We start from the raw sequence: 26,418 nt of genomic DNA on the forward strand, positions 1-26,418 counted from the left end.
CCTATTTCTTATGTTCTTATGTAGACAGTAATATGTGCAGGTATCAGCAGATTCGATGAACAATTGCAGAACTATTACTGCAAGTTTGCTTGAGAAATAAACCCAATTTTTCTAAATCCAGCAGTTTGAAGAGCTGGTCTCACTGAAATTTCCAAAGCAAGTGCTCCCCTTAGTTGGAATCGACTCCCTGCACATGGTAAACCTGTGGACTGGACTGGATGGCTGCAAGTTGGAAAACTGGGCAAGCCAGCAGCTCTGAAAGGGCCGCTGCTCTCCTGTAAAAGCAAACATACTCTTCCCCCACCCCCATCCCGAGCTGTTTTTGCACTTAAAGATGTTGTGCCCTCATGAATTGGTCCTCCTCATTCCAATTCATGCAATGCTATAGGAATGCCCAACGAGATTTCCATTCTCCCTACTTAGTTAGCTGAGTAATTGCCAAGACTTCAAAAAAAAAAAAGTAGGTCTTAGCAAAATGAAGTCTTCAACAAAAAGTCAAAAATGCGGAGGGGGAAAAAAAGTAAAAGTATGCAAGACGTTCAATGTAAAAGCAAAGAAATGTTCCCTGGCAAAAAAAACTATCTTCCATATTGAATCAAACAACATATAAACTAGTTCTAAGAAACATACTAAAGCAGGCCAGGCCTTTTTCCCTGTCATATGCCAATTTTGTATGGGCAAGCAGCAAGTTGGGAGTGGATCCTCACCTTCAGACATGAAATTCAGCGTGAAACCGGATTTGCATAATTAATATAGGGTAATGTGGACTGTCCCTTTCCGCAGCAAGTCCTCTTCATTCTAACAAAATGTGAATTGGGCATGCGGGGTTGGAGACCGAATTTTGCAACCCTCACCCATTGCCAGTGAGGGTCCCAATTACAGGGCTTGAATTTTCAATTTATTGCCATGAAATTCTAAGCCTACTATGTAACACATACACATAAAAGTATTAGAGAGATCCAAAAGTTAAATCCAATATAGTACGTCCAGCACTGCCTGTTTTAATGGGGATTCTTTTTTTGTCTTCTGGACTTTGCATCACAATCTAATCAGCTTGGTCAATGCCTTCCATACCAGTAACAGAATATTCGAAGGATAGGTGTCTGAATTTCTCTTAAGCCTATTGGTGGTAGATGATGTACCTCATTTCGATATGGCCAGCGAGACCTCATGCCCTCTTGCATCAACGCAAGCTAATCTATTAAAGAGCGTTAGATACACTGTACCAAGAGGCCGATTCAAAAGGCCTGATAGTATCAGGTTTGATTCCTAGTTAGCGCTGAGTTAGTTAATCTCAGCTAAGACAGAAGTAAGGGTGTTACAATGCGCTCAGCATTACGAGTCAGGGAAAGGAAAAATAACTAATAAGCCAGGATTCCTATCACTATACATCATTCATGTGTGTATGCAGATGCTGGGGAAGGACAGGATTAGACTCATCTGTAATGTCTACACAGTTTAATTCTCACCGTCAAGGTTCACACATGAATAAGTGTCACTTGGGTGAGGTACTAGATGATGACTGGCACCCATGATACTAAAACTCAGTAAGGGAAGGAATCAATGCCTTCAGGAGAGGAGAAAATTGGCAGAGAAAAATTGGCAAGATAAATATTTTTTGAATTACCATCATTAGGAAGCAGCTGACACTCTGACATGGCATGCCAAAGGGAAGAGGGCACGCATTGTGGGCTCTTGCCAAAACACTGTAAAACGGACAGACTTTTTTTTGTCTCACGGTTGGCAAGTCGTACTTTCCCATGTTACTTAAATAACAGGCGTAACAAATTTGACAGATTATTAAATTTAATAAATCATAATCTAAAGTAAATCACAGCAACACATTTTAGTTGTTACAGCTACTCTGGAAGACTCAATCAACAAACTGTAAAAGTGGAACTATTTAAGGATTCTGAGCTTTTTTCACTTGACATAGCCTTCAAATTTCAACAGTAAAAACTCCTTGAAACGAATTGGAAGTTGCAGCTGTGGTATGACTGAATGGCATCTAGTTCCGAGATAGTTCCTTAAAGCACAGCGTGCGAGATGCTGAAGACAACGAGGTTTGTTGGTCATTTGCATAATGGAGTCATAGAAAACCTGATGTTTCTGTAAGAAAGCGAAAAGATCTCATATATCATATATGTCTGATTCTGTGAACCCTGTGATATTATCACCAGTTAGGGAATATTGGAAACATAATAGAATCATAACATTTATAGGACAGAGGGAGGCCATTTGCCTCATTGTGCCTGTGCAGTGTTATATCTAGAGCTTCCACTCTAATCCCATTTCCCAGCCTATCCCAGTATCCGTTTGTATTTTTCCTTTTCAAATATGTATCCAACCCCCTTTAAATGAGTTTATACCCTCTGTCTCAATAGCTACTTGTGGTTAAAAAAAAATCCAGATTCTATTAACCCTCTAAGTATAATTTTTTTTTCTAACTTTACCCTTTGGTCTGCTAATGATAATCTGGAGTCTATGGCCTAGAAATTTGTGCGTGCCCCTTTTAGGGGCCGTGTGGCGGGTGTAGGGATCAGGTGGGGTGGGGGGAGCGACTCCGCTCTGGGGCGGGGGGGCGGGGGGCTGAAATCGGTGTTCAGCAGCAGCCCATGCCTTTTTAACATGGAGTCGGGAGTGGCGCTCCTGCTTCTCCCGTCTCCACATCTAGCTCAGTATATTTTTAAAACTTACCTTGCTCGTCGCGGCCTAACAGGCTGACACTTTAAGGACTGCCTCTTAAGCTGCATGTCGGCCTGGTTTAGACATAGAAACATGGAAGATAGGAGCAGGAGTAGGCCATTCGGCCCCTCGAGCCTGCTCCGCCATTCAATGAGATCATGGCTGATCATCCAAACTCAGTACCCTGTCCCTGCTTTCTCCCCATATCCCTTGATCCCTTTAGCCTTAAGAAATATATCTAACTCCTTCTTAAATATATTTATCGGTTTTCCCGAGTGCAGTCGGCGCCAGTGCCGGCTGCCTCAGGGCAAACAAATCTTGCAGTGGGGGGGGGACCACAAAACAGGGGTCAGGCACCTTATTTACATATGCGAAGGGCCTACGGCCTGTTTATGGCGTGGGTACTGAACGCTGTTTTTGTTTTGGCCTTTGCCAATATGGCGTGCGGCGCCCTTCCGTCTCCTAATGCGCATGCGCTTTCTGTCCACCTTAAGGGCTTCGGAGGCCATTTAGTGGCTGAAAACTGGGTGCTGTGTGGCCAAATTTCTAGGCCTATGCCTCCTTGTTCTCAATCTGAGACCATTTGTGCCAACTGATTGTCCTAAACTGCCACATAGCCCCGGTCTATATTGAATTAGCTGCCCTGACTCAGGGCAGCAACAGGGGGTGCTGCAATTGTGCTCAGGATCCCTGGCTTATGGATAAGTTGTATATGGCCAAACCTGTCTGTTATAATCCTATTTGGGACTGACTATAATGATCATTTTAGGCTGTCTGTAATACTGAATCAAACCTAAATTATCAACTGGCATTGGTCCTTAAAATAACACTAAAAAGCATGAGTGAGATGGGGCCCACTGAGTCCATCAAGTCCACTCTCTTGAAAGACAATGTACAGAATCCACACGTTATCTTACCATGGAGTCTGCCCCACCCATTTGTCGCCATAGGGAAAGCTCCATACAAAAATACTCCGTGACCCCTAAAGATACACAAGCTGAGGCAGGTATTCTTTGAGACAGGATAATTTGACTGGAGTGCTATTCAGAAATTGGAATCACACACACAGCCACCCAAAAGGAAGTCTGTAAAGTTGGGAGACTTCAAACAAGTTTTAAAAGACATTTTTACTTTGCCTAGATTGGAGCCATGACTTCTGTGTGCCACTCTCTGCTGTTTACCAGGTGCTCCTGCGAACATTGCTGGAAACTAGAGACCTAAAATCCCAATTGGTAAAAGGGAGAGAATCTGGCTTTGTGGTTTTGCATTTAGGTAGTGGCCAGGTGGCAACTCAAGGCCCACAAATACCATTGCGGATCCAGAATTCCCCCATCTTATATTAGTGTGTGTCAGGGACAGAGGAAGAACCACAGGTTTGCAGACAGCGTTATCACCGAAAGTAAACGTGTCCAAAGAGAATCCTTTTATACTTCTAGTTTTGAAATACTTCTCTATTTGATCTTCAATGTTAACATCAGGAGAGCAATTGAATTGTTTGTAGTAATTTTAGGGTCCATTTAGTGCTCATTACAGAAAGACTAATCTCACGTTAACCATATTTTGGCATAATTACCATAAACTCCCATTTTGCAGTTAATCAATCACAAGCATGATGCATTAGTACACCAGTGTAAATCCCCAATTAAACAGATCACTCTCATCATGGAGTAGACCTCAGAATAATAAGACAACCCAGCACTGAACAGTATGCTGTAAGATACATTTGAAGTAAGGTTTAAAACTCACCAGTTATCAAGGTAAAGGTAAAATAAAATGGGGGAAAAATTCAGTATCGCCCCGTTTGGGGCGCGATTATCGGCTGTGCGCAAAGTTTAGCACCTGGCGCTAATTATTGCCTCCAACTGCAAATTTGGCTTTTATCGCCCCCGGAGTTGATTGGAGCGCTAAATCAGGCAATACACACCTCTCTTAAGGCACAAAGGCCGAGGAGCAAGGCGCTAACTCAGAGCGCGGGTGCAGCGCAGGTGATGTCAGTTAGCCATGGAACACAGACACACTGGCGCCGGACAGTTCTTAAAGGGGAGGGTTGATCTTGCTCTCCATCCACATCCTGCTCATTGCAGCCTTGAATCTCGGCCAGGAGAGACCTGCACATCAAATCTGCTGGAAAGAACAATGGAGAGGTCCAGGGAAAGAGCTCAGAGTGCAGCCCTCACAGTCTCTTCTAAATCGATACAAGGAAGGGCAAATCAAAATGAACCTGCAAAGTGCTGCTCAGTACCCAAAACTCCTTCACACAGTGTTGAATCTCTCCAGAAGTCTCTCTCTCTCTCAATGCGTGGTGCAAAAATGTCACCAACAAAAAAAGGCAGGAAGCAGTCGCCTTTAAATAGCGCTCCCCCAGTCCCTTCCTGACTGCAAAACGCTCCCCTCAACCTGTTGTTGCTAGCGGCAGGCGGTAAGGCAGGGGGCGTCACTCAATATCCGGTCCGGGGCGCTACCGGGGCGTTGCGCACTCGACTGACGTCACAATCTGCTGGCGCAGGAGATCGTGGCGGTAGTGTTTAGCACCGCCGCAAAATGTCTAGTTAATTTCGCGAGCGGCACAAACATCGCCGCGCACAGGCGCTAATTGCTTTGTGCCCCATTAGCGCCCTCTTAACGCACTAACGGGAGGCGCAAACCAACTGAATTTTTCCCCCAATATCTTTTTGTTAGTATGAGACAGGCAGTGGGAGGGTCCCGAGCTGTCGAAGAAAATCAAGAGTAGTGTGGTGAGGAGAGACATGGGGGCGATTTTAACCCTACTCGCTCAACAGAAACCTGGCGGGTGGGCAGTTAAAATCTCCCTGGCTCTTACCTGCCCGAAAGCTGCCATGATTGCAATATTTGCAATTTTAACCTGCAAGGACACACGTCCGGAGCCTAAAGGGCCCTTCTTTACATATGCATGCTGTGGCCCGATGACATCATTGAGACCCGACTGTAATTTTAACTCAGGCCTGAGCGGGGAATCCACCTGGAGTTAAAATCGGGGCCCGATTTCACTAAAGGGTAATGATGGGCTATCATGTCTGGCCAGGAGTGGGGATTACTTGTGTTTTTCCCTCATCGGCTGCCTTTAACACTGCCAGTTCATTGAGAGTCCTACATTAATGGGGTTACCCCTACAGATCAGCACAAGTCAAACCACCTATACCTAGCAAAATACTGCGGATGCTGGAAATCCGAAATAACAACAGAAAACGCTGGAAAAACTCAGCAGGCCAGGCAACATCCGTGGAGAGAGAAACAGAGTTAATGTTTCAGGTCGAAGACCCTTCGTCAGAACTGAGAAAAAAGCAAGAAATGAAACAGATTAAAAAGCAAATTTGGGGGCTGGGAAATGGGGGAGGGGATGAAAGAACAAAAGGGAAGGTCTGGGAGGTGAAGAGACATTAAGAGATATTCAAGGTGAGACGAGATGGTAATAGTACAGGCAAAGAAACAAACCTAGAGTGATTTCACCCTTGTAAAGTCTGTCTCTATTTGCATGACAATGACTCATTTGATTTCTGTACACTGTTCGCAGATGAATAGTGTTCATTACTTGTGTTATCTTTCAAAACACCTAGCTCTTAAAATTAAACATATTTCTGGGTCAATAACATAACTTAGAGCCTGAAATTCCTCTTAACAAATGGGGTGAATACTCATTTCTCTCTGTAATTAATGACTCACCAGCGAAACTGTGGCATGTATGACTTTGAAATGTGATTTTATTTGCTGATTACTTACAGGGACAAACAGACACTCTTCCATTTTTTTCTTGGAAGTATTTCTCTTCATTCATGCCATGTTGCCACTGAATTTTACCCTTGTCCGTATTTTTCACCGAATGTTTGCTTTTTATTTTTTATACTTGGCTATTCTCCTCAGTCTGGCAACTTGTTTAAAGTTCGTCAATAAAAACAAGTTAAAACTCTGTGAGTCTTTGTGGTACAAGAAACAGGCTCGCCAGCAAAGTTGAAGCCCGTGGAATAAAAGGGACAGTGGCAGCATGGATAGGAAATTGGCTAAGTGACAGGAAACAGAGAGGAGTGGTGAACGGTTGTTTTTCGGACTGGAGGGAGGTACATGGTGGTGTTCCCCAGGGGTCGGTACCAGGACCACTGCTTTGCTTGATATATATTAATGTCTTGGACTTGGGTGTACAGGGCACAATTTCAAAATTTGCAAATGACACAAAACTTGGAAGTATAGTGAACAGTGAGGAGGATAGTGATAGACTTCAAGAAGACATAGACAGGCTGGTGGAATGGGCGGACACGTGGCAGATGAAATTTAACACAGAAAAGTGCGAAGTGATGCATTTTGGTAGAAAGAATGAAGAGAGGAAATATAAACTAAAGGGTAAAATCCTAAAGGGGGTGCATGAACAGAGAGACCTGGGGGTATATGTGCACAAATCATTGAAGGTGGCAGGGCAGGTTGAGAAAGCAGTTAAAAAAGCTTACGGGATCCTGGGCTTCATAAATAGAGGTATAGAGTACAAAAGCAAGGAAGTTATGATGAACCTGTATAAAACACTGGTTCAGCCTCAACTGGAGTATCGTGTTCAATTCTGGGCACCACACTTTATGATGGATGTGAAGGCTTTAGAGAGGGTGCAGAAAAGATTTATGAGAATGATTCCAGGGATGAGGGACTTCAGTTACGTTGATAGACTGGAGAAGCTGGGGTTGTTCTCCTTAGAGCAGAGAAGGTTGAGTGGAGATTTGATAGAGGTGTTCAAAATCATGAGGGGTCTAGACAGAGTAGATGGAGAGAAACTGTTCCCATTGGTGGAAGTGTCGAGAACCAGAGGACACAGATTTAAGGTGATTTGCAAAAGAACCAAAGGCGACCTAAGGAAAAACTTTTTTATGCAGCGAGTGGTCAGGATCTGGAATGCACTGCCTGAAAGGGTGGTGGAGGCAGACTCAGTCGTGGCATTCAAAAGGGAATTGAATTAGTACCTGATGGAAAAAAATTTGCAGGGCTACGGGGAAAGGGCGGGGGAGCGGGACTAGCTGAAGTGCTCTTGCAGAGAGCCGGCACGGGCTCGACGGGCCGAATGGCTTCCTTTTGTGCTGTAACCATTCTATGATTCTATGGTTTGAGTGAGATAGTTACCTCCACCTATTCATTTATCATTTTTATTTTAAATAAATTTTGCAATCTGTATTTTAACGGCCAATTTGCGCGCTGCTATCCTCAGATTTATAGGGTATGGCTTTGAAAGAATTAACGAATATGCTTAATTTTTACATGTTGCAGCAACAGGGAACTGAATCGCTCTAGGATAAACTGTAGTACTAGTCTTGCAATTAGTCTTTCACGAGTTTATCATTCATGTAGAATAGTTATATTTAGTGGTTTATTCTGAATTAGTTAATAATGAGTTTCTTTGGCCACCCTCCAGTGTAATTATTATAGGATATATAGGGATTGTTAATTAATGTATTATTCCACTGTACATACTTGCCACACATCCAGGGGAACTGCCTCAATCCAAGAGTCACAAAGTGGAATGCACTCATAGGTATTTAACACAGCTTCAATCGTCCAGGGAGACACTGCACATCGTTTGAGTATCTGAAACAGAAACAAACTCTGCAACATTACACTTGTTCCAATCTGTTGAGCATGCATGACGAGCTCTGTTGGTTACCATACTGACATTAGATTCAACGGAACAGCACAATCGTTGGAGTTGTGAGTGTGATGATATTAGGGCAAAGTGTATAAGTATCCTGGTCAATGGGTTCTTCATGTTCCTTGCACGCTATGAAGGCTTGATTTAAAAGATAAAGATCTCCCGATGGCTAAGTGAAGTTATCATGTGAATAGCTGAGCCACGCAGACCAAGAAGGTCCCAGGTTTGATTCCTGATCTGCACTGAGTGAACTGATCTCGGTCGGTGTGGCAGCAAAAGTGCCACAATTTATCTCCGTGCCCTGGTTAGAGAGGGGAAAATCAGCCTGCGTTCCATCCAACAACCCTTACTGGAAATGTCTATGTATGGAAATCAGTTGAGGACTGGACTGGACTTCGCTGTGAGGACCTATGCAGCTTAATATCCGGCCAGCACTTACGAGGCCCAGGCATGTATAATAGCAACTTTGAGAAGATATGAAAATGCATTTGGTGCACATGTAACCATAGCTAGCAAAGAGCCTTTGGGAGAGAAGGAGATGGGAAAAAAAATTAAATATAAAGGGGAAAGCTGTATTATAATACTTGACAAACAATCCTGCCATTGTTTCAGGACTAGCCAGACTCCATGGGGGTAATTATAACTTAACTTGCCAGGCACAAGCCCACAGGATCAGGTGGCATGCCAGTTTTACACCCTGCCCAATATTACTCTCCACTGACTCCAATGGAGAGCAAAATTGGATGGGGTGTAAAACCATCGTTGCACCCGATCTCACCGGTTTGCCGACAGCCGGGTTAGGTTAAAATTCCACCCCCATGTCTGTTAGTTCTCAGCCTCGTAATTTGTTTAACAGCCCCCTGACCCATCTCCTTCTGGTCACATCAGCATTCACATCACGCATTCATTGCAAAGTCTGAATACCTTAGGGTCAACCGGAGCTGCTCCATGGTTCAATAGAGCCAAGACAATTTGCTCTGGATTATGTTCCAAGTAATCTTCAACAGCCTGTAAAATGCAGTGCATTGGGGTGTAGCCAGCACAGTTCTTGGCATTTACAGAGGCTCCGTGTAACAGCAACAAATCCACAATCCCAGGGTGCCCATTCCCACAGGCATTGTGGAGTGGTGTGTGATTTTTCTTCCCAGCCGTTTTCACATCAGCTCCACAATCGATCAGCATTTTACAGACTCTGTAATATCGGCCAAAAGCCTCAGGTTTCTCCGCATACGAGCAGGCAGCATTGAGCGCGGTTTCTCCTTCTCGGTTTTTCTTGTGACTGTAGGCACAATAGCTCAGGTAAAGGTCCACATGTTCATCTAATCCATGCTTTGCAGCCACATGAAGTGGAGTATTCTCTCTGTCTTGGGTCTGCATATTAACTCTGGCATTGTGTTCCAGGAGGAGTTTAGCACATCTGAAACAGCCATTGAGAATTAGATGAGCCTGTATATATGCATTTCCTCAATTTCTGCCATGTTCCCGTACTGCCACTTCCTACCATTGATATTTTCTTTAGTTCTGATAGTTCAGGTAAGCAATAAGTGAATACAATTTGTATTAAAAAAAAATCCTGACCATTCAGTGTTGCTGCAGTATGTGTCACTTCATGCACGAATTTATTCTACAACTGCCAACTCAAACTTATTCATAGCCAATCTAAAATCAGAAAACTTGACACAGACAACTCACCGTCTAAACTTAAAGTTTCCTCAGTTGCCTAAGCTTTAAATGGGGCAGGCTGCGTATCATTAGGTCAGGGTTATACTGGGAACCGTGGTTAGGGACCGGGCAACACAATATGTAGGAATACAGGACTGGATCATCTCCACTTGTGGTAATGTTACCACCCATTGATCACACTTTAGTTCAGATTTATTTTCCGTATGTACTCAACCCCATGCACCGCTCCCTGAATGAGAGGCAAGATGGGCAGTTGACTGGATGCTAGTGTCAGCTTGGCTCAGTAGCAGCACCCTTGCTTCTGTGGTGCAAGCCCCACTCCAGGACTTGAGCACATAATCTAGGCTGGCACTTCAGTGGAGTACTGAAGGTGTGCTTCATTGTCACAGGTGCCATATACTGAATGGGACGTTATATCCAGGCCCTGTCTGCCTGTTTTGGATGTGATGTTTACACCGAGACCCCTGGTTGTTTAGGTTATGTAAAAGATGCTGTTGTCCTCTTCAATGAAGAGAAGTGGAATTCCTCCAGTGACTCAACCAACGCCATCAAAATAGATTAACCGGCTGCTTATCTCATTTGTAAGATCTTTCTCTGTGCAAACTGGCTGCCAGGTTTGGCCACTTAACAACAGTGAGTATACTTCAAAAGTAATTCATTGGCTGTGAAGCACTTTGAGACATCCTGACAACGTGATAAGGCACTATTATAAAAGTTGTTGTTCTTGCTACTTGTGTCACTTGGTACCCAGACACGAAATAATATGCAACAGCAGCCCAGGTGACTTGTCCGGCAGTGTTCCCTCCCTTCCAAGGAATCACCTCATCCCTTCTTGCTTTGTACACAAGCTGCTCTGGTTGAAATCAGGAAACTGAAGAAACATTGGGAAACATGCATCTTACTGCTCCATGGTAATACCAGTGCACCTTTTTATATTTTACATAATTATTTTAATAATAAAAGCTTGGACTTATGTTTATATTGTCAAGGCACTAATAAAAATATAGGGGGAAAATTGAGTCGCGCCCCCTTTGGGGCGCTAACTTCGCCGGGGTGCTACTTTTAGCGCCCCATAAAAATTAGCGCCCCTGCGGCTGATTTTCCCAGGTAGCGCCCTGAGAGGGAGGAGGGGCACTACTGGAAGCGTCCTGCGTCCCTCTTGGGGCGCTGCACACAGCGATGATGTCATCGCCAGCGGCGTAGCCCCGTGGGGCGCTAACGGTTACCGCCGCCGCTAACCTCCTGCTGAATTTCATGGGAGGCATTGGCGCCGCCGCGCCCGGGCACTAGTTGCTTTGCGCCTCCCGTTAGCGCCCTCTTAGGGCACTAATGGGAGCCATAAAGCAACCAAATTTTTCCCCCACGGTAATTAAAGGGTTACTATCACCTCCATTACTTGGTTTCTCAACATTGGAATATATTTGTGTACAGACACACTACACTGTGCATTTCCCCAGTGTCCCGCGTTCTAAATCTAAGCACTCAGGGAAAGAATACTTACTGTGCTAGGGATCAGCTGCAACATAACCGTATATAATCAAGAAATAAACTTACAGGATGGTCTGGGGACTGGTGCACAGGTGCAGAGGTGCATACCCTTCTTCAGAGATTGCATTGGGATTAGCACCAATACTAAGCAGAAGCTGGGCACATTCAGTGTGTCCATTGGCACAGGCAGTATGCAAGGCAGTCGCTCCTCCAGGGGCAGCATTTACATCAGCGCCTTGCCCCAGCAGGTGTTTCACACAGGCTGTGTGCCCTCGCTCTGCAGTAATACGGAGTGCAGACGTCTGCTTCTGTTTGGAGGTCAGTGACCAAAGACCTGCAATACAAAAATAGATCATGTGTCCATTAAAGTGCTTTACGCAGCATTTCCAGGGAGGCCTCTGTATGACACAGCAATCCGATTTAATTGACAGTGGCAGAAAAAGATCTCCTCTATGTATTTGACTAAAAGGCCTCCTGAATGGCAAAAGTTTAAATGTGATCTGTACAATCAGCAAACCTTCACATTCAAAAGGTATTCTATTAATAATAGGAGAACTGCAGGATGGGATTAAGTTTGACAAAAGTGCTGTTAATGTAATTACAGTAATACACAGCAAGGGTACTGCACAGTAATGCTCCAGACACTGCAGAGCAATGTTCTAGGAATTGTAAATATAGCGGAAATAAGGCAACCTATTGACTGCTTCTCTAGTCTGGGATGGTTTCAGTCAAGTAGTCCATCTTCCATCTTCCTTCTCCCTTGAATACAAGGACTCATCAAACAACAGTGAATGTCAGTGTTTGACAGCTTCACAGAGCTGTCAAACGATGATAATTCATTTGTCAAAAATTTTTGACAGATGAAAAGCTGTAACTGGCTTCCCCTTAATTGGCCTGCTAAGTCCGCTGGGTGGGCTTAACAAGGTCAATCAAGGGAAAATAGCGTGGGTTGGCCAGACGTCGATGGAGGCGGGACTAAAACCCGACAAGCAGCAGTCCCGCCTCCAACGCGCCCCCATTGGCAATATCACCCCCTCCCCCCCAGCCACTGTTGTAATGTAGGGAAACGTGGCAGCCAATGTTGCACACAGCAAGTTCCCACAAGTAGCAAATGAGATAAATAACCAGATAATCTGCCTTTGGTATTATTGGTTGAGGGATATGTATGGGCCATGACAGTGGGAGAACCTCCCTGCTCTTCTTCAAATAATGCCAGGGGATCTTTTACACCCACCTGAGAGGGCAGACAGAGCTTTGGTTTAACATCCGAAAGACAGAACCTCGGACATATTGCGCTGAAGTGTCAGTCTAGATTATTTGCTAAGGTCTCTCGGAATGAGCCTTACACCCGTAACTTACTGACTTGAGACAAGCGTGCTACCACTGAGCCAAGGCTGACACCTTAATGCTTAACATCTTAAAAATACAACTCATTAACTTACATCTATATACATTATAGGGAAGCCTAGGATAATACTCATCCATCTTCCTTCTGTCCGGGGCCTGGAGCCCAGTCATACAAAACTGCAGCAGATGCTGGGAGTCAATTAAAATTTTCAAGACTGAGATTGATAGATTTTTTTATTAGGCAAGGGCATCAAGGGATATGGATCAAAGGCGGGTAAATGGAGTTGTGATAAAGATCGGTCTTGATCTAATTGAATGGCGGAACAGGCTTGAGGGGCTGAATGGCCTCCTCCTGTTCCTATGTTTAATATGGCAAGGTGGCCAATTGCATCAATTGCAGTACATTATAATTAACAAAGATTGGATCTAAAAATCAAAATATTGCAGGTGCTGGAAATCTGAAACAGAAAACGCTGGAAACAATCAGCAGGTCAGGCAGCATCTGTGGGGAGAACAAAGTTCAACAATTTGGGTATAGATTTTTCCTCAGAACTGGAAGATATTACAGATGAACAGCATTTGGAAAGGAGTAGAATGGGGAGAAGGGTAAAAAAATCATACACAGAGGAAAATAAATAGAATAACCTGTAAAGTGCTTAGGTGGAGAACAGGGGATGGTTAAATGGCAGAAGAGATTCTCACTTGAAACAAAAGGAGGTATAATGAGAGAAATTAAAGAAAAACTTTTACCTCTGGGCTGGATTTTCTCAGCCCCGAGGAGGCGGGTATGGAGCGACTGCCGGTAAAGTAGCAGAAAGTGGGGGCGGATGGCAAAGCCGCCCCCATCCCGCCTCCGTGCCCTTTTGCCAGGAGGCGGGAAGATGTGCTGCTTCGGGTCCTGTCTCCTGGAGGCGGGAAAGGGATGAAATCTTTTTAAAGAAAAAAGGATTAGTGCCATTTTACCTTCTCAGGTGAAGGCTTCCCAACCTCGGAGAACCCCGCCGGGTTGGAGGAGTCGAGTAGGAGGTCTGTGGGGGTCGGAGGGGCCTGAAAGTAAGATGTAGAGGTGAGTGATGGGTGCAAGTGTGGAGTGGTAAGTATGTAAGGTGAGTGTTAACTGTTAAAAAATGTTCACTTACCTTGGTTTCTGCCTACAACCTTCATCCAACCTGGATCAGGTGTCCCAACATCTTCCTTGTTGATTTCACAGACTGGCTGTTGGATCCTCTGACCCAACAGTCATCTGAAATCTACAAAATTGAAAGGTTTGATGAGTCCTGAACACAAGGACTCATCAAACTACAGAGAATGTCAGTGTTTGACAGCTTCACAGAGCTGTCAAAAGCTGACATTTCTTCTTTCAAGAAGTCTTGACAGATAGCACGTCAGACTTCCCTCCTAATTGGCCTGCTGAGCCAGGGCGGGCTTAACAAGCTCAATCAGGGGAAAATCCCGTCTCAATTGAGAAAATCCAGCCCAGTGGGCAGACTCCGGAGTCTGGTGGGAGAAAGTAAGCAGGTCGACAAAGAAGGTATTAAACCATCACATTCATGTTAAAACCAATTGTTGAATCGATTTACAATCAGGTTAATTAGAGACGTGGGAATCACACAGCAAGAAACTAGCAGTGCGATATTTATTATGTAAACAGCCTTCAAAACAATAAATAGCGCTGGATGTTTAGAGGGCCATTCCAACATTCTTTGACTGGATTCTATAATGAAATGAGATATGGACAAATGGCTCCCAAGAAGCCATTTTGCTGCCCCAACATGGAAACAGGCTGTTAAAAGGAAACTAGAAATCCAAAGAAATACAATTTTGCTGCTTGATTATGAATAATATCAATAATCAATCAGCCAATCACACTATTCATGATCTTGGCCAGTCAGTAAATAAGATGCGAACAGCAGCTGCTTGGCTATCTGTAGAGTCATTTGCTTGGGACATCTGGCACAACAGAAATAATTCTAAATGCCTGAATTCAGTCATTAACATTAGCACGCATTACCATTTCAAAGGTGTCATGAACTTACCAGAGTAGTTTATCATTAGACACTAAAATCAAAACGAAGGCCGGCTGCATCCCCATGAAACTAATAGGTGCCTCCAGACAGCTTTGTGTTTTGTTCCCCTCTCCCCCCAACACCAAGGCAAAGAACCCTATGTTTCTGCCACCGCTGCAGGAAATTAATTAAAAAAGACGTCTAATCTAAAGTCATAATAAAAAAAGATAACAGTACAGAAATTTTGCCTGTTTGCCACATACTGCATTTCTGCTTCCATCACACGATGGGCCAAATGGCCTCCTTCTGTGGTGTAAATTTCTACGATTCTACTCCTTCTACAATTATTAGAGCAAAAAGCAAATAATATTCCTGGGGGGGCGGGGGAAGGGAAGTATTTTAATCCAGAGTCCGTGTTCATGGAGATGTTTCTGAGCTTGTCCAAGTGCCTGCTGAACAAAGTGTTATTGACAACAGCATCTCTACAGAGCCTCAAACAAAAAAGTGAAAATGCTCAGAATGTCTCCTCAGTTCAATGACAATAACTGCTAAACACTTTTTTTTTAAGTACTGGATAGAAAGCTGAACAATACACTCTGCTCTCCTTGTCATCTGGAGGGCCAGTCAAGGATACCTATCAATATACAATAATCGCAGGTAGTGAATTCAAGTTCAGTCAGTTCGTTGGGGGGGGGGGGGGCGGAGGAGGGGGTGCGGGTGTAATGGCTTAAATATTGATACAGCTAGAATGAAAAAGTGTCCATATGACTGAGCAGGAGGGATGCGGGAGCACGGAGAGTAGGAAATGCAAAGAAATAGAAGGAAGCATGAAAAAGAAAGACTTGCATTTATATAGCACTTTTCACGACCACTGGACGTCCCAAAGCACTTTACAGTTGGTGAGTACTTTTTTTTTGGAGTGTAGTCACTATTGTAATGTGGGAAACACGGCAGCCAATTTGCGCACAGCAAGCTTCCACAAACAGCAATATGATAATGACCAGATAATCTGTTTTCGTGATGTTAAGGGATAAATATTGGCCAGGACACCAGGGATGACTTCCCTGCTCGTCTTCGAAATAGTGCCATGGGATCTTTTACATACACGGCCTCCGTTTAATGTCTCATCCGAAAGACAGCACCTCCGACAGTGCAGCACTACCAGCCTAGATTTTTGTGCTCAAGTCTCTGGACTGCTGAGGTGAGTGTGCTGACCAACTGAGCCACAGCTGACACATGAAGAAGGTGGAGAGTGCACCGTCCCAGTCAACACACCATGAACAGGCCCTTCATCCCACTTGGCTCTGGTATAATCACTAGAGGCAAAAGCAAGATAAAATCATATAAAGCTTTGCTGTAAGTGACAGAACTTAAACTACCTTACGCTGACACTATCATAGAAACTTTAGCGTGGAGTATGGAAAGATATTCATACCTAGCTCTGCAGACCAGCTCAGTTCATGACTGGCCGTCTCTATAATCACGTTGACCGAGTCCTTGCTGTTGAAGATGCCTCTGATCTTGTCTAGATCCCCATTGAACAGAGCGTTGTGTACAGCTATATCGCTCGAGAGCTGGCGCCGAATTCTCGATTCCCTGACTGCGGTTTGACTGACAGCAGTAGTTTGCCTGTCTCTGGGATACCTGGACAAAGCTCTCCTCTCGTCCTCCAGACCCTGCAACCTCAACGACGGGAGTGTCGAAGGAGTGAAAAAAAACGTGTCCCTGAACATGGTAGAACTGCAGTTGCTGTTGAAGCCACTCAGCAAAGGCTCGACGCGGATTATGTTCAGCTGTTCTCTGTCCTCGGGGTTGACTAAAGCCAACATTTAGTCATGAGTGCAAATGATTTAAAAACATGATCACAAGACCAAATATCCAGGGGCCACTGAGGTAATAAATTTGATAGTACAGGGTACGTGCAACTAGGATATAAACAGATCCATCGGCGTAGCTGTAAATACTGCAGCGACATTTCATGCATTTAAAATGGGATAAAATAGTCTAACTGAGCTACAGGCGTCATTAAAGTAAGTGTCCCTAAAGGAACTGCCCACAGAATCTAAAGCGTTTATACTGCCAGCTGTATACATTATTTACTTGTGGTTTGAACCATTAACAGTTCACTTATAGCTGGGAAATTATCCTTTTTTTAAATGAATAGCAATTCTAGTCATTTTCTAGATTGAACCACACGCTACAAAAAGAAACGTTCAAAGGTGTAAATACAGTCTGGTTTCCAGCCGTGCGTGTGTGTCAATGTCAGAAATCTTGGTACAAATGGTACCAATGAATTTCAACTACACCTTCTCCCCAATGTTCCTGCAATTTTTTTGGGGGGGAGCGTGTCCCCTTTAAGGGGCTGTGCGGCCCATTCAAATTATAACTTACAAATTATAATTTTTTCCATTATGACGCCGTGGAGCGGCCTGTGCGGTTCCTGCTGATTGCTGCGCGACTACGCATCTTGAAAGAGAACATCCCCTTTGCTGTGGGCAAAACAGCAGCAAACGCTTGCCAACATAGTGACTGCACTTTGACATAACTCACTGTATTTGCAGTGTTTTGGGATATTTCTGAGAGGGCCGGTAAGACGTTATAAAAATGCAAGTTCTTTCTTCCTACATAACCCAATAAACAGAAAAGAAGACTCCGGCTGCTGGATGGACTCTGTTATTCTCAGCATGGCGCCCACATTACTGACATCTAACCAGTTCTGATGTGTAGATTTTTTTGAACTGTGTAAGCTTCCATTATCTGCCACAAGTGTATAAACCACTATATGTTCTTAATTCCCTTATTTTCTGCCTTAGCTCTATTTTATCGTAGTTCCTGGTGTTATTTACAAGTGTTGCCTTTTGCCAGATAAGAAAGGCTAAATATTCTTTTTAAAGCCATAAATTGCATGACATTCCAAAACCTTCAGGAGTGCTGTCCTATTGATGGATTTAGCTTTTAATAAACAGAAATCCATTAGGGACCGCATTACATGAGCACAGAGCTAACCAGTACAAATAATTACTCCCATGAAATGAAACCAGTAAGAACGAATAGTTATTCACTCAATGAAAGTACTCAACCATCAAAATGAGTAATTATTCACAAGTGTTGTTTCCGAGACTGAACTGAGCTATCTTACTGTTTAACTTGTTAAACTGAGGTGCTTTAGTATACCTAGATTAATAGATGGAAGTTCCATATTTTTTTTATTCGTTCCGGGATGTGGGCGTCGCTGGCAAGGCCAGCATTTATTGCCCATCCCTAACGGCCCTTGAGAAGGTGGTGGTGAACCGCTTTCTTGAACCGCTGCAGTCCGTGTGGTGAAGGTACTCCAATGGTGTTGTTAGGTAGTGAGTTCCAGGATTTTGACCCAGTGACGATGAAGGAACGGCGATATTTCCAAATCAGGACGGTGTGTAACTTGGAGGGGAACTTGGAGGTGACGGTGTTCCCATGCGCCTGCTGCTCGTGTCCTTCTAGGGGGAAGAGGTCGTGGGTTTGGGAAGTGCTACCGAAGAAGCCTTGGCGAGTTGCTGCAGTGCATCTTGTAGATGGTACACACTGCAGCCACGGTGTGCCGGTGGTGGAGGGAGTGAATGTTTAAGGTGGTGGATGGGGTGCCAATTAAGCCGGCTGCTTTGTCCTGGATGGTGTTGAGCTTCTTGAGTGTTGTTGGAGCTGCACTCATCCAGCCAAGTGGAGAGTATTCCATCACACTCCTGACTTGTGCCTTGTAGATGGTGGAAAGGCTTTGGGGAGTCAGGAGGTGAGACACTCACCACAGAATACCTAGCCTCTGACCCGCTCTTATTGCCACAGTATTGGTGTGGATAGTCCAGTTAAGTTTCTGGTCAACGGTGACCCTCAGGATGTTGATGGTGGTGGATTCGATGATGGTAATGCTGTTGAATATCAAGGGGAGGTGGTTAGATTCGTGCTTGTTGGAGATAGTCATTGCCTGGCACTTGTGCGGTGCGAATGTTACCTGCCACTTATCAGCCCAAGACTGAATGTTGTCCAGGTCTTGCTGCATGCGGGCATGGACTGCTTCATTTTCTGAGGAGTTGCGAATGGAACTAAACACTGTGCAATCATCAGTGAACATCCCCACTTCTGACCTTATGACGGAGGGAAGAATATTGGGGATTCCTTATAAAGTCAAATAGCTTTAAAAGGTCTGCGTATGTAAATAAAGCTATTTGTGTGGGGATAGTCATCTTTATTACAAAATATGTCCATTAAATGCAAACACTAGAGAAATAGGCTTCCCTGGGGTGGGGGTGGGGGTGGGGGTGGGGGGGGGGAGACACCACCCAGTCTGGTAATGAGCCAACAGGCCAGACGGTTCCAGGTTTGCTCCCTGCTCCGTGCTGTTAGCTGATCTTTGCAAAGACAGCAACTGGGGAGCTATAATTGGCCTCTGTACCTCTGGGCTGGGTGTGGGAGGAAATCAGCCAGGGTTCCTCCTGCAGATTGCTATTTCCCTCCTGGAATGAGTGTTTGGTCATTGGGTAAGAACAGCATCAGCTGTGACGCCCTCCATAGTCAAATGGTCTGCAACACTGAAGAATGATCAGCTGGGTGAGGTTCTGGAGGTTACCCACAGCTGTGGAACTACACCCAGGAAGAACCAATGCCATGAGGATAGTAGGAGAGACAAACAATAAAATGGGGTGGAACAGGAAGAGAAAGACAACAGAAATATTCAGTGCTACTGGAAAAGTCACTCACATAAAAAAATCAAAAGAATTACTCAGCTCCTCTTTAACTTACTCCCAGTTCACTGCCTCCTCAGATTCCTCATAATGACGACATTACAAGCCCTTGGGCTTTCTACTTGCTGCAGCCTGAAAACACATCCCACTGCGATGGCAGAAAGTAATTTGACCATCATTCCTGGCTTATTGCCTGCAACAAACTTCCAGGAAAGCAGCTCAACCTAATAAGACAGAAACCTTAAAGGCAAGCCTGGACAACATCCAGCCTTGGGTTAACAAATGAAATGTAACATTCGCGTCACATAAGAACCAGGTAATGACAATCTCGAACAAGAGGACGCCTAGCCTTGTCCCCTTGACCTTTAATGGAACTACCATTGCCGAGTTCCTCACTATCAACATCTTGGGGAAGGGAGTCACCAGAAGCTTAATTGGACCAACTATGTCAACACTGAGGCTACAACAGCAGGGCAAACACTGCGTACTCTGCAATGAGTGGTTCACCTTGTGACTCCTCAAAGCTTCTCCACGAGCTACAAGGCTCATCAGGAGTGTGAAGGACCACCCACCGCTTGCCTGGATGGATGCAACTGCCAAAACACTCAAGAAGTTCAACACCACCCAGGACAGATCAGTTCACTTAATTGATTTCCCTGCTACTGGACTCAATGGGCAGGATTTTCATTGGGCTGTGGAGTCGGGATTGGAGGCGTGGGGGGGGGGGGGGGGTGTTAAAATCCTGAAGTCAGGGGTCCTGACCCCATCCCGCACCCAAACCCGCCTCCATGCCAGTTTCAAAGGAGGCGGGTACCCGCCCCGCACTGGGACCCGCCTCCCCGAGGCGGGAAGGGATTAGTGCCAATTAACTGCCCATTAACAGGTAGTTAACAGGCAGTTTTTAGCCTAATCCCTATTTTTGATGTTGACATGTGGGATTCCCGATGGCTCCAAACCACGCCAGGTTAGAAGAGGTAGGCCGTCGGGTTGAAGGACTTGGAGGGGTCGAGATGTTGGTGTTCAGGTGAGTGATGTGTGCATGAGTGCAAAGGTAAGTGTGTTTGGTGTGTCTAAAGTGATTAAAGAAGTTTAAATGACCTTTTCTTACCTTTTCAGCCTTCCTTCCTTTAGGTCCCGGGAGTCCCTCATCTCACCGGCACAGAAAGCAGAATGGCTGCGAACTGTCAAAAGTTTTCTGTGCAGGAGAGATGTCTAACTGAGTCTGTGGAGAAGGACTCAGGTTAGAAGTAAGACGGTCAGTGTTTGTCAGCTTCAAACAGCTGTGAAACGCTGATATTTCATGTCAAAACCGCTTGACAGATGAAATTTCAGTCTGTGACGTCACCTGTTGCCGGGTGGCCCTTAATTGGCCTGCTGAGCCCGCTGGGCAGGCTCAACAAGGTCAATCAAGTCAAAATCGCGTGGATTGGCCACATCTTGATGGAGGCGGCACTACAACCCCGAAAGTTGTAGTCCCGCCTCCTACCCGACTCCTGAATGAAAATCCAGCCCAATATCTATCTCCTCTGCCACGGAAACATTTTCATTGCAGTTTGTAAAATCTATAGGATACACTGCAGCAACTCACCAAGGTTACTTCGATAGCACCTCCCTCCTCTATGACCTCTACCACCAAGTGACAGAGCAGCAATGTTCTGGACCGATGGACATTATGTGACGTTCTGGACCAATGAACATTTATGTGTGTAGATGGCACCCTCTGGTGGCGGTTATTGTGTTAACAGTTTGTATGCTGGAAAGGTCATCTGATCTTTCTTCCTGTGTGAGGTCATTTGACCTTTGTTCCTTTCTTCCTGTGTGAGGTCATTTGACCTTTGTTCCTTTCTTCCTGTGAGAGGTCATTTGACCTTCCTACCTTTCTTCCTGTTGACCCCAGGAAGCAGTTTTGCCAGGAAGAACCTGACTTGAGTAATGGAGAATCTGCCATGAGAGGTTCCATTTACAATCCAATGTAATCTGATGTCATATGTTAGGCCAAGCGCAATATCTGTGAGTATCTTTGTTCCTTAGCATAATAGCAATGTTGTCAGAGTAATATTTTGATAATACTATGTTTATAAAAGGTTAATATTTAATAGTTACAGAAGTTAGTTCAAATGTTAGTTAGTTATACAATTAGTCCATTCTACTGTTGTAAATATGTTTATATCTTATGTAATATCGAATGTATAGTACTCAGTTTATGTACAAAACATACTTTGTCTTTGTTTACAGTTTCACAAATTTGTTCAAGTAAAGCTTCAAAACAGCAACCGCTTCAGAAGAATTATTTTTGAATGAGTGTTTAACTTGCTGGATAGCTAGATAGGAGCACGTCTAGCGCGGCCAGTACAGTGAAAAGATAGCAATACGGCTAGCTGTGAAGAGCGGAGCAGGAGGAGCCCAGAGTAAGCCTTAACCTCGTAGAGCACATCTACCTCACATCAACATGTCAGAAGATAATAACGAAAATGCTTTGCAGCAAGTAGAAGACCTTAAACAGGCAGATGAAACTGTAGAACGTGACAATCGGTCTATAAGCACCGGTTACTACAGATCGAAAGGTGGTTCACGGTCATCGGGTGGTTCTAGAGTAAGCATAGCCATCGCCAAAGCACAGGCTAAACTAGTAGCAGCTCAAGCCAGAGCTGCGCATACGGACAGTGAAATAGAAATAAAAGTAGAACAGGCCCGACTCCAAGCTGAATCCCAAGCAGAACAGGCCCGGCTCCAAGCAGAGCAGGCCCGACTCCAAGCTGAATTCCAAGCGGAACAGGCCCATCACCAAGTGGAACGCCAGGCTGAACAGGCCCGTCTCCAAGCCAGATTAGAGGCTCTGCAGCAACAAAAAGAGATAGATGCTGCATTAGCCGAGACACAAGTATTCGATGCAATTTTGGAGGGAGCTGATCCCGAGACAGCTTACAAACCTTTAATTCCCGTTCCGTGGCAGAGTCCACGACAGCGCACCATAGATTACGTGAGCGACCATGCCGACATACAGTTTACAGGAGAAAGGGATGGAGGCCCGCACATCTCTACAGACGCAAACACTTCGTATAACATGCCACAAGTTGCCAACCAAGGTCAAAGCAGACGGCGTGCCTCAAGCCGCAGAGTCTCCGCCAGCAGAACGGAAGACACAGTGCAAAGGAATAGGACGCCGAATAGAGAAAGTCAGAGGCAAATCCCCTCTCGGTTCCTTGAGACCCCCAACAGAGCCCCCAGTCAAGGCAACCCTGGCACAGGTCCCAGTACCTACGACCTCGCCAAATACCTTGCACGCACCCATCTGGTGACTACAGGGTTAACCAAGTTCGATGACAGGCCAAAGAATTATCGGGCTTGGAAGTCCTGCTTCCACGATGCCACATCGGGCTTAGACCTGTCGGCAGGAGAAGAGCGCGGCCTCCTTATCAAAGAAGCCAAAGCCAGGAACGACCCCAGCTTCAACTTCTTCTCTTCCCACCCAGCACTTGCCAGAAGAGACAAGTTCGACAGACATGGAAAGACACCAATATCTGTCCACAGAATGCAAGTGTCCTCAACTGAGCACACAAAGATTCAGAAGAAACCTGAGGATATGAGCAAACAATGCCCTATCCACAACAAGCCCCATCCTTTAAAGAAGTGCAGAGGCTTCAGGGAGATGTCCCTGGAAGATCGGAAACAATATCTTAAAGAGAACTCTATATGTTTCAGGTGCTGCTCGTCCACGAGCCATCTCGCCAAGAACTGCAAGGTCGATGCAAAATGCACCGAATGTGAAAGTGATCGGCACGTTTCAGCACTACACCCAGGCCCAGCTCCTTGGAAGTCAGAGACGCCTCCTCCCGCATCAGAGCATGGCGGGGAGAGAGAGGGAGCTGCTGGTACAGAGATTACATCCAGGTGCACCGAGGTGTGTGGAGAAGGAGTGAGCGCAAGAGCATGCTTCAAGATATGCCTCGTTAATGTGTACCCTGTAGGACGTCGCACACTAGAGAACAAGCCATCTCAGGTGAGCACACTCAAGACTTCCATCTTGGAGAATGGTCGTCCAAGCTACCTTACCCTATGCAGTCGACAGTTCCGCGTGGTGTTTGACTCCAGTGCACCATATCAGGGCATCTCTCTCAACGACGTACTCCTCACAGAGCCCGATCTTAACAGCCTCTTGGGAGTGCTCATGAGATTCAGGAAAGAGCCCGTCGCCATCACTGCCGATATCCAGCACATGTTTCATTGCTTCGTGGTGAGAGAAGACCACAGAGACTTCCTCCGCTTCCTGTGGTATCGGGACAATGACCCCAATAGAGACATTGTGGACTACAGAATGCATGTCCATGTCTTTGGGAAATAGCCCATCCCCTGCTGTTGCCATATACGGACTAAGGAGGGCTGCCAAGGAAGAAGACGACGACTTTGGCAGTGATGTGAGAGGGTTCATCGAACAAGAGTTCTACGTCGATGATGCACTGAAGTCATTCCCGACCGAAGCAGAGGCCATCAGTACCCTCGGACGAGCCCAGGAACTACTTGCACTATCCAACCTCAGGCTGCATAAGATAGCCTCTAACAGACCAGCAATGATGGAGGCATTCCCCCCTGAAGATCATGCTAAGGACGTCAAGGACCTAGACCTCTTCACTGATGACCTCCCCCTACAGTGTAGCCTAGGGGCGTCGTGGAACATAGCAACAGACACGTTCACGTTCCAAGTCCTAGATGCCAAGAAACCCTTCACACGTAGAGGAGTGCTCTCTGCAGTCAACAGCCTATATGACCCTCTCGGCTTCTTAGCCCCTGTCACCATACAAGGCAGGCTGCTCCTCAGGGAACTCTCCACACGCGCTGAAGAGTGGGACAGATGGAGAGACTCACTCCAAGACTTACAGGAGATCCGAATACCTCACTGCTATTCGTCTTTCTCTCCCTTAAATGCCCAATTCAAAGAGCTTTGTGTCTTTGCAGACGCATCCGCTAAGGCCATTGCAAGTGTGGCTTATCTGAAGGTCACCACTCAAGAAGGACAAAGCAAAATCGGCTTCGTCTTTGATAGAGGCAAGTTGGCGCCCCAGCCAGACCTCACCATACCCAGGTTGGAACTGTACGTAGCAGAACGCAACCTACCCCCTCACAGCAGTCTACGGAAGCTGCATCCTATCATCGAAACCGACGGACTGTCTCCGAGGTGGTGGTTCTTTTGTCGCCAGAGGACTCCAGTGACAAGTAGAGTTCGGACTATGTGGAGTCATTAATGACGCCAGACGGGGAGTGTTCTGGACCGATGGACATTATATGACGTTCTGGATCAATGAACATTTGTGTGTGCAGATGGCACCCTCTGGTGGCGGTTATTGTTTTAACAGTTTGTATGCTGGAAAGGTCATCTGATCTTTCTTCCTGTGAGAGGTCATTTGACCTTCCTACCTTTCTTCCTGTTGACCCCAGGAAGCAGTTTTGCCAGGAAGAACCTGACTTGAGTAATGGAGAATCTGCCATGAGAGGTTCCATTTACAATCCAATGTAATCTGATTTCATATGTTAGGCCAAGCGCAATATCTGTGAGTATCTTTGTTCCTTAGCATAATAGCAATGTTGTCAGAGTAATATTTTGATAATACTATGTTTATAAAAGGTTAATATTTAATAGTTACAGAAGTTAGTTCAAATGTTAGTTAGTTATACAATTAGTCCATTCTACTGTTGTAAATATGTTTACATCTTATGTAATATCGAATGTATAGTACTCAGTTTATGTACAAAACATACTTTGTCTTTGTTTACAGTTTCACAAATTTGTTCAAGTAAAGCTTCAAAACAGCAACCGCTTCAGAAGAATTATTTTTGAATGAGTGTTTAACTTGCTGGATAGTTAGATAGGAGCACGTCTAGCGCGGCCAGTACAAGCAATGTTAGGGAACTTGGAAGTGATATCACACACCATCCTGACTTGGACATGTATTGCGATTCCGTCATCGTTGCTGAGCTCAGTATCCCGGGATTCCCTATCTAATACCATAGTGGGAGCACCAGCATCACAAGGTTAAAGGGAGAAGGCCCACCACCACCTTCTCAGGGGAACCAGGGATGGGCAATAAATGTTGACTTTTCAGAGTTGCCTGCATCCCAGGAATAAAGTTGAAAAAAATGATCAATAGCATAAAGTGTTTGCTGTAATTGTAAAATAATTGCAAAGTTAAATTTAAAAGCTAGCCTTTAAGTCTTGAAATGGCCAATTGTCAACAGTGTGCTGTAAGACCAAAGCCATACAAAGAAATGATATGTCTCTACATCTCTGCATCAGAGACAGAATAGATATGGCAGCTCTGAACCAAAGGCCAGTCATCACAAGGTAAGCAATGTAAATTGTATTTTCACTTTAAAAAATGTAATGAGTTGGAAGAGAAACATTTTGATTCAGATACATACTTATAAGAGGACTTTGTTGCAGTAGAGAGAGTTCAGAGAAAAATAACTACACTTCTCCAAATCATGACGGGAGACTCAAAATGAACTTACTTTCACTGGAGGGAGGAGCAAGAAAATATATTATCGAGATACTTAAAACATGAAAGAAAAGAACCTGCATTTATATAGCGCCTTTCACAACTTCAAGACACCCCAAAGTGCTTTAAAGCCAATTGAAGTACTTTTGAAGTGTGGTTGCTGTTCTAAGTTGGGAAATGCAGCAGCCAATTTGTGTACAGCATGGTCTCACAAACAACATTGAGACTGATGACCAGATAATCTGGTTAAGTGATAAATATTAGCCAAAACACGGGGAGAACTCCCTTCTTCAAATAGTACCATGGATCTTTTACATCCAGCCAAGAGGGCACTTTAATGTCTCATGCCAAAGGCAGCACTTCCA

At 45.0% G+C, this 26,418-nt stretch overlaps 1 protein-coding gene across 2 annotated transcripts; it reads right to left on the bottom strand.

Annotated features, from left to right (window-relative positions):
- Window positions 1-1,788: 1,788 nt before the first annotated feature.
- On the bottom strand, window positions 1,789-16,674 carry asb16 (ankyrin repeat and SOCS box containing 16). 2 transcript variants are annotated; one of them, XR_015073445.1, is made up of 6 exons: window positions 16,283-16,674; window positions 11,561-11,828; window positions 9,248-9,740; window positions 8,149-8,262; window positions 5,846-5,976; window positions 2,026-2,109 (listed from the first exon to the last, which is right to left on the bottom strand). XR_015073445.1 is itself a non-coding variant. In XM_085966294.1 (5 exons), the coding sequence occupies exons 1-5, from the start codon at window positions 16,578-16,580 to the stop codon at window positions 1,924-1,926; spliced, it is 1,359 nt and encodes a 452-aa protein (XP_085822420.1). In that variant the 5' UTR covers window positions 16,581-16,671; the 3' UTR covers window positions 1,789-1,923. The 2 variants fall into 2 exon arrangements, 1 of the variants encoding a protein (XP_085822420.1); XM_085966294.1 differs by lacking the exon at window positions 5,846-5,976 and having other exon boundaries at window positions 1,789-2,109; window positions 16,283-16,671.
- Between the last annotated feature and the right edge of the window lie 9,744 nt (window positions 16,675-26,418).

This window comes from Somniosus microcephalus, chromosome 24 (assembly GCF_052327205.1).
Source record: "Somniosus microcephalus isolate GS21.2 chromosome 24, FLI_Smic_1.0, whole genome shotgun sequence".
NCBI lineage: Eukaryota > Metazoa > Chordata > Chondrichthyes > Squaliformes > Somniosidae > Somniosus > Somniosus microcephalus.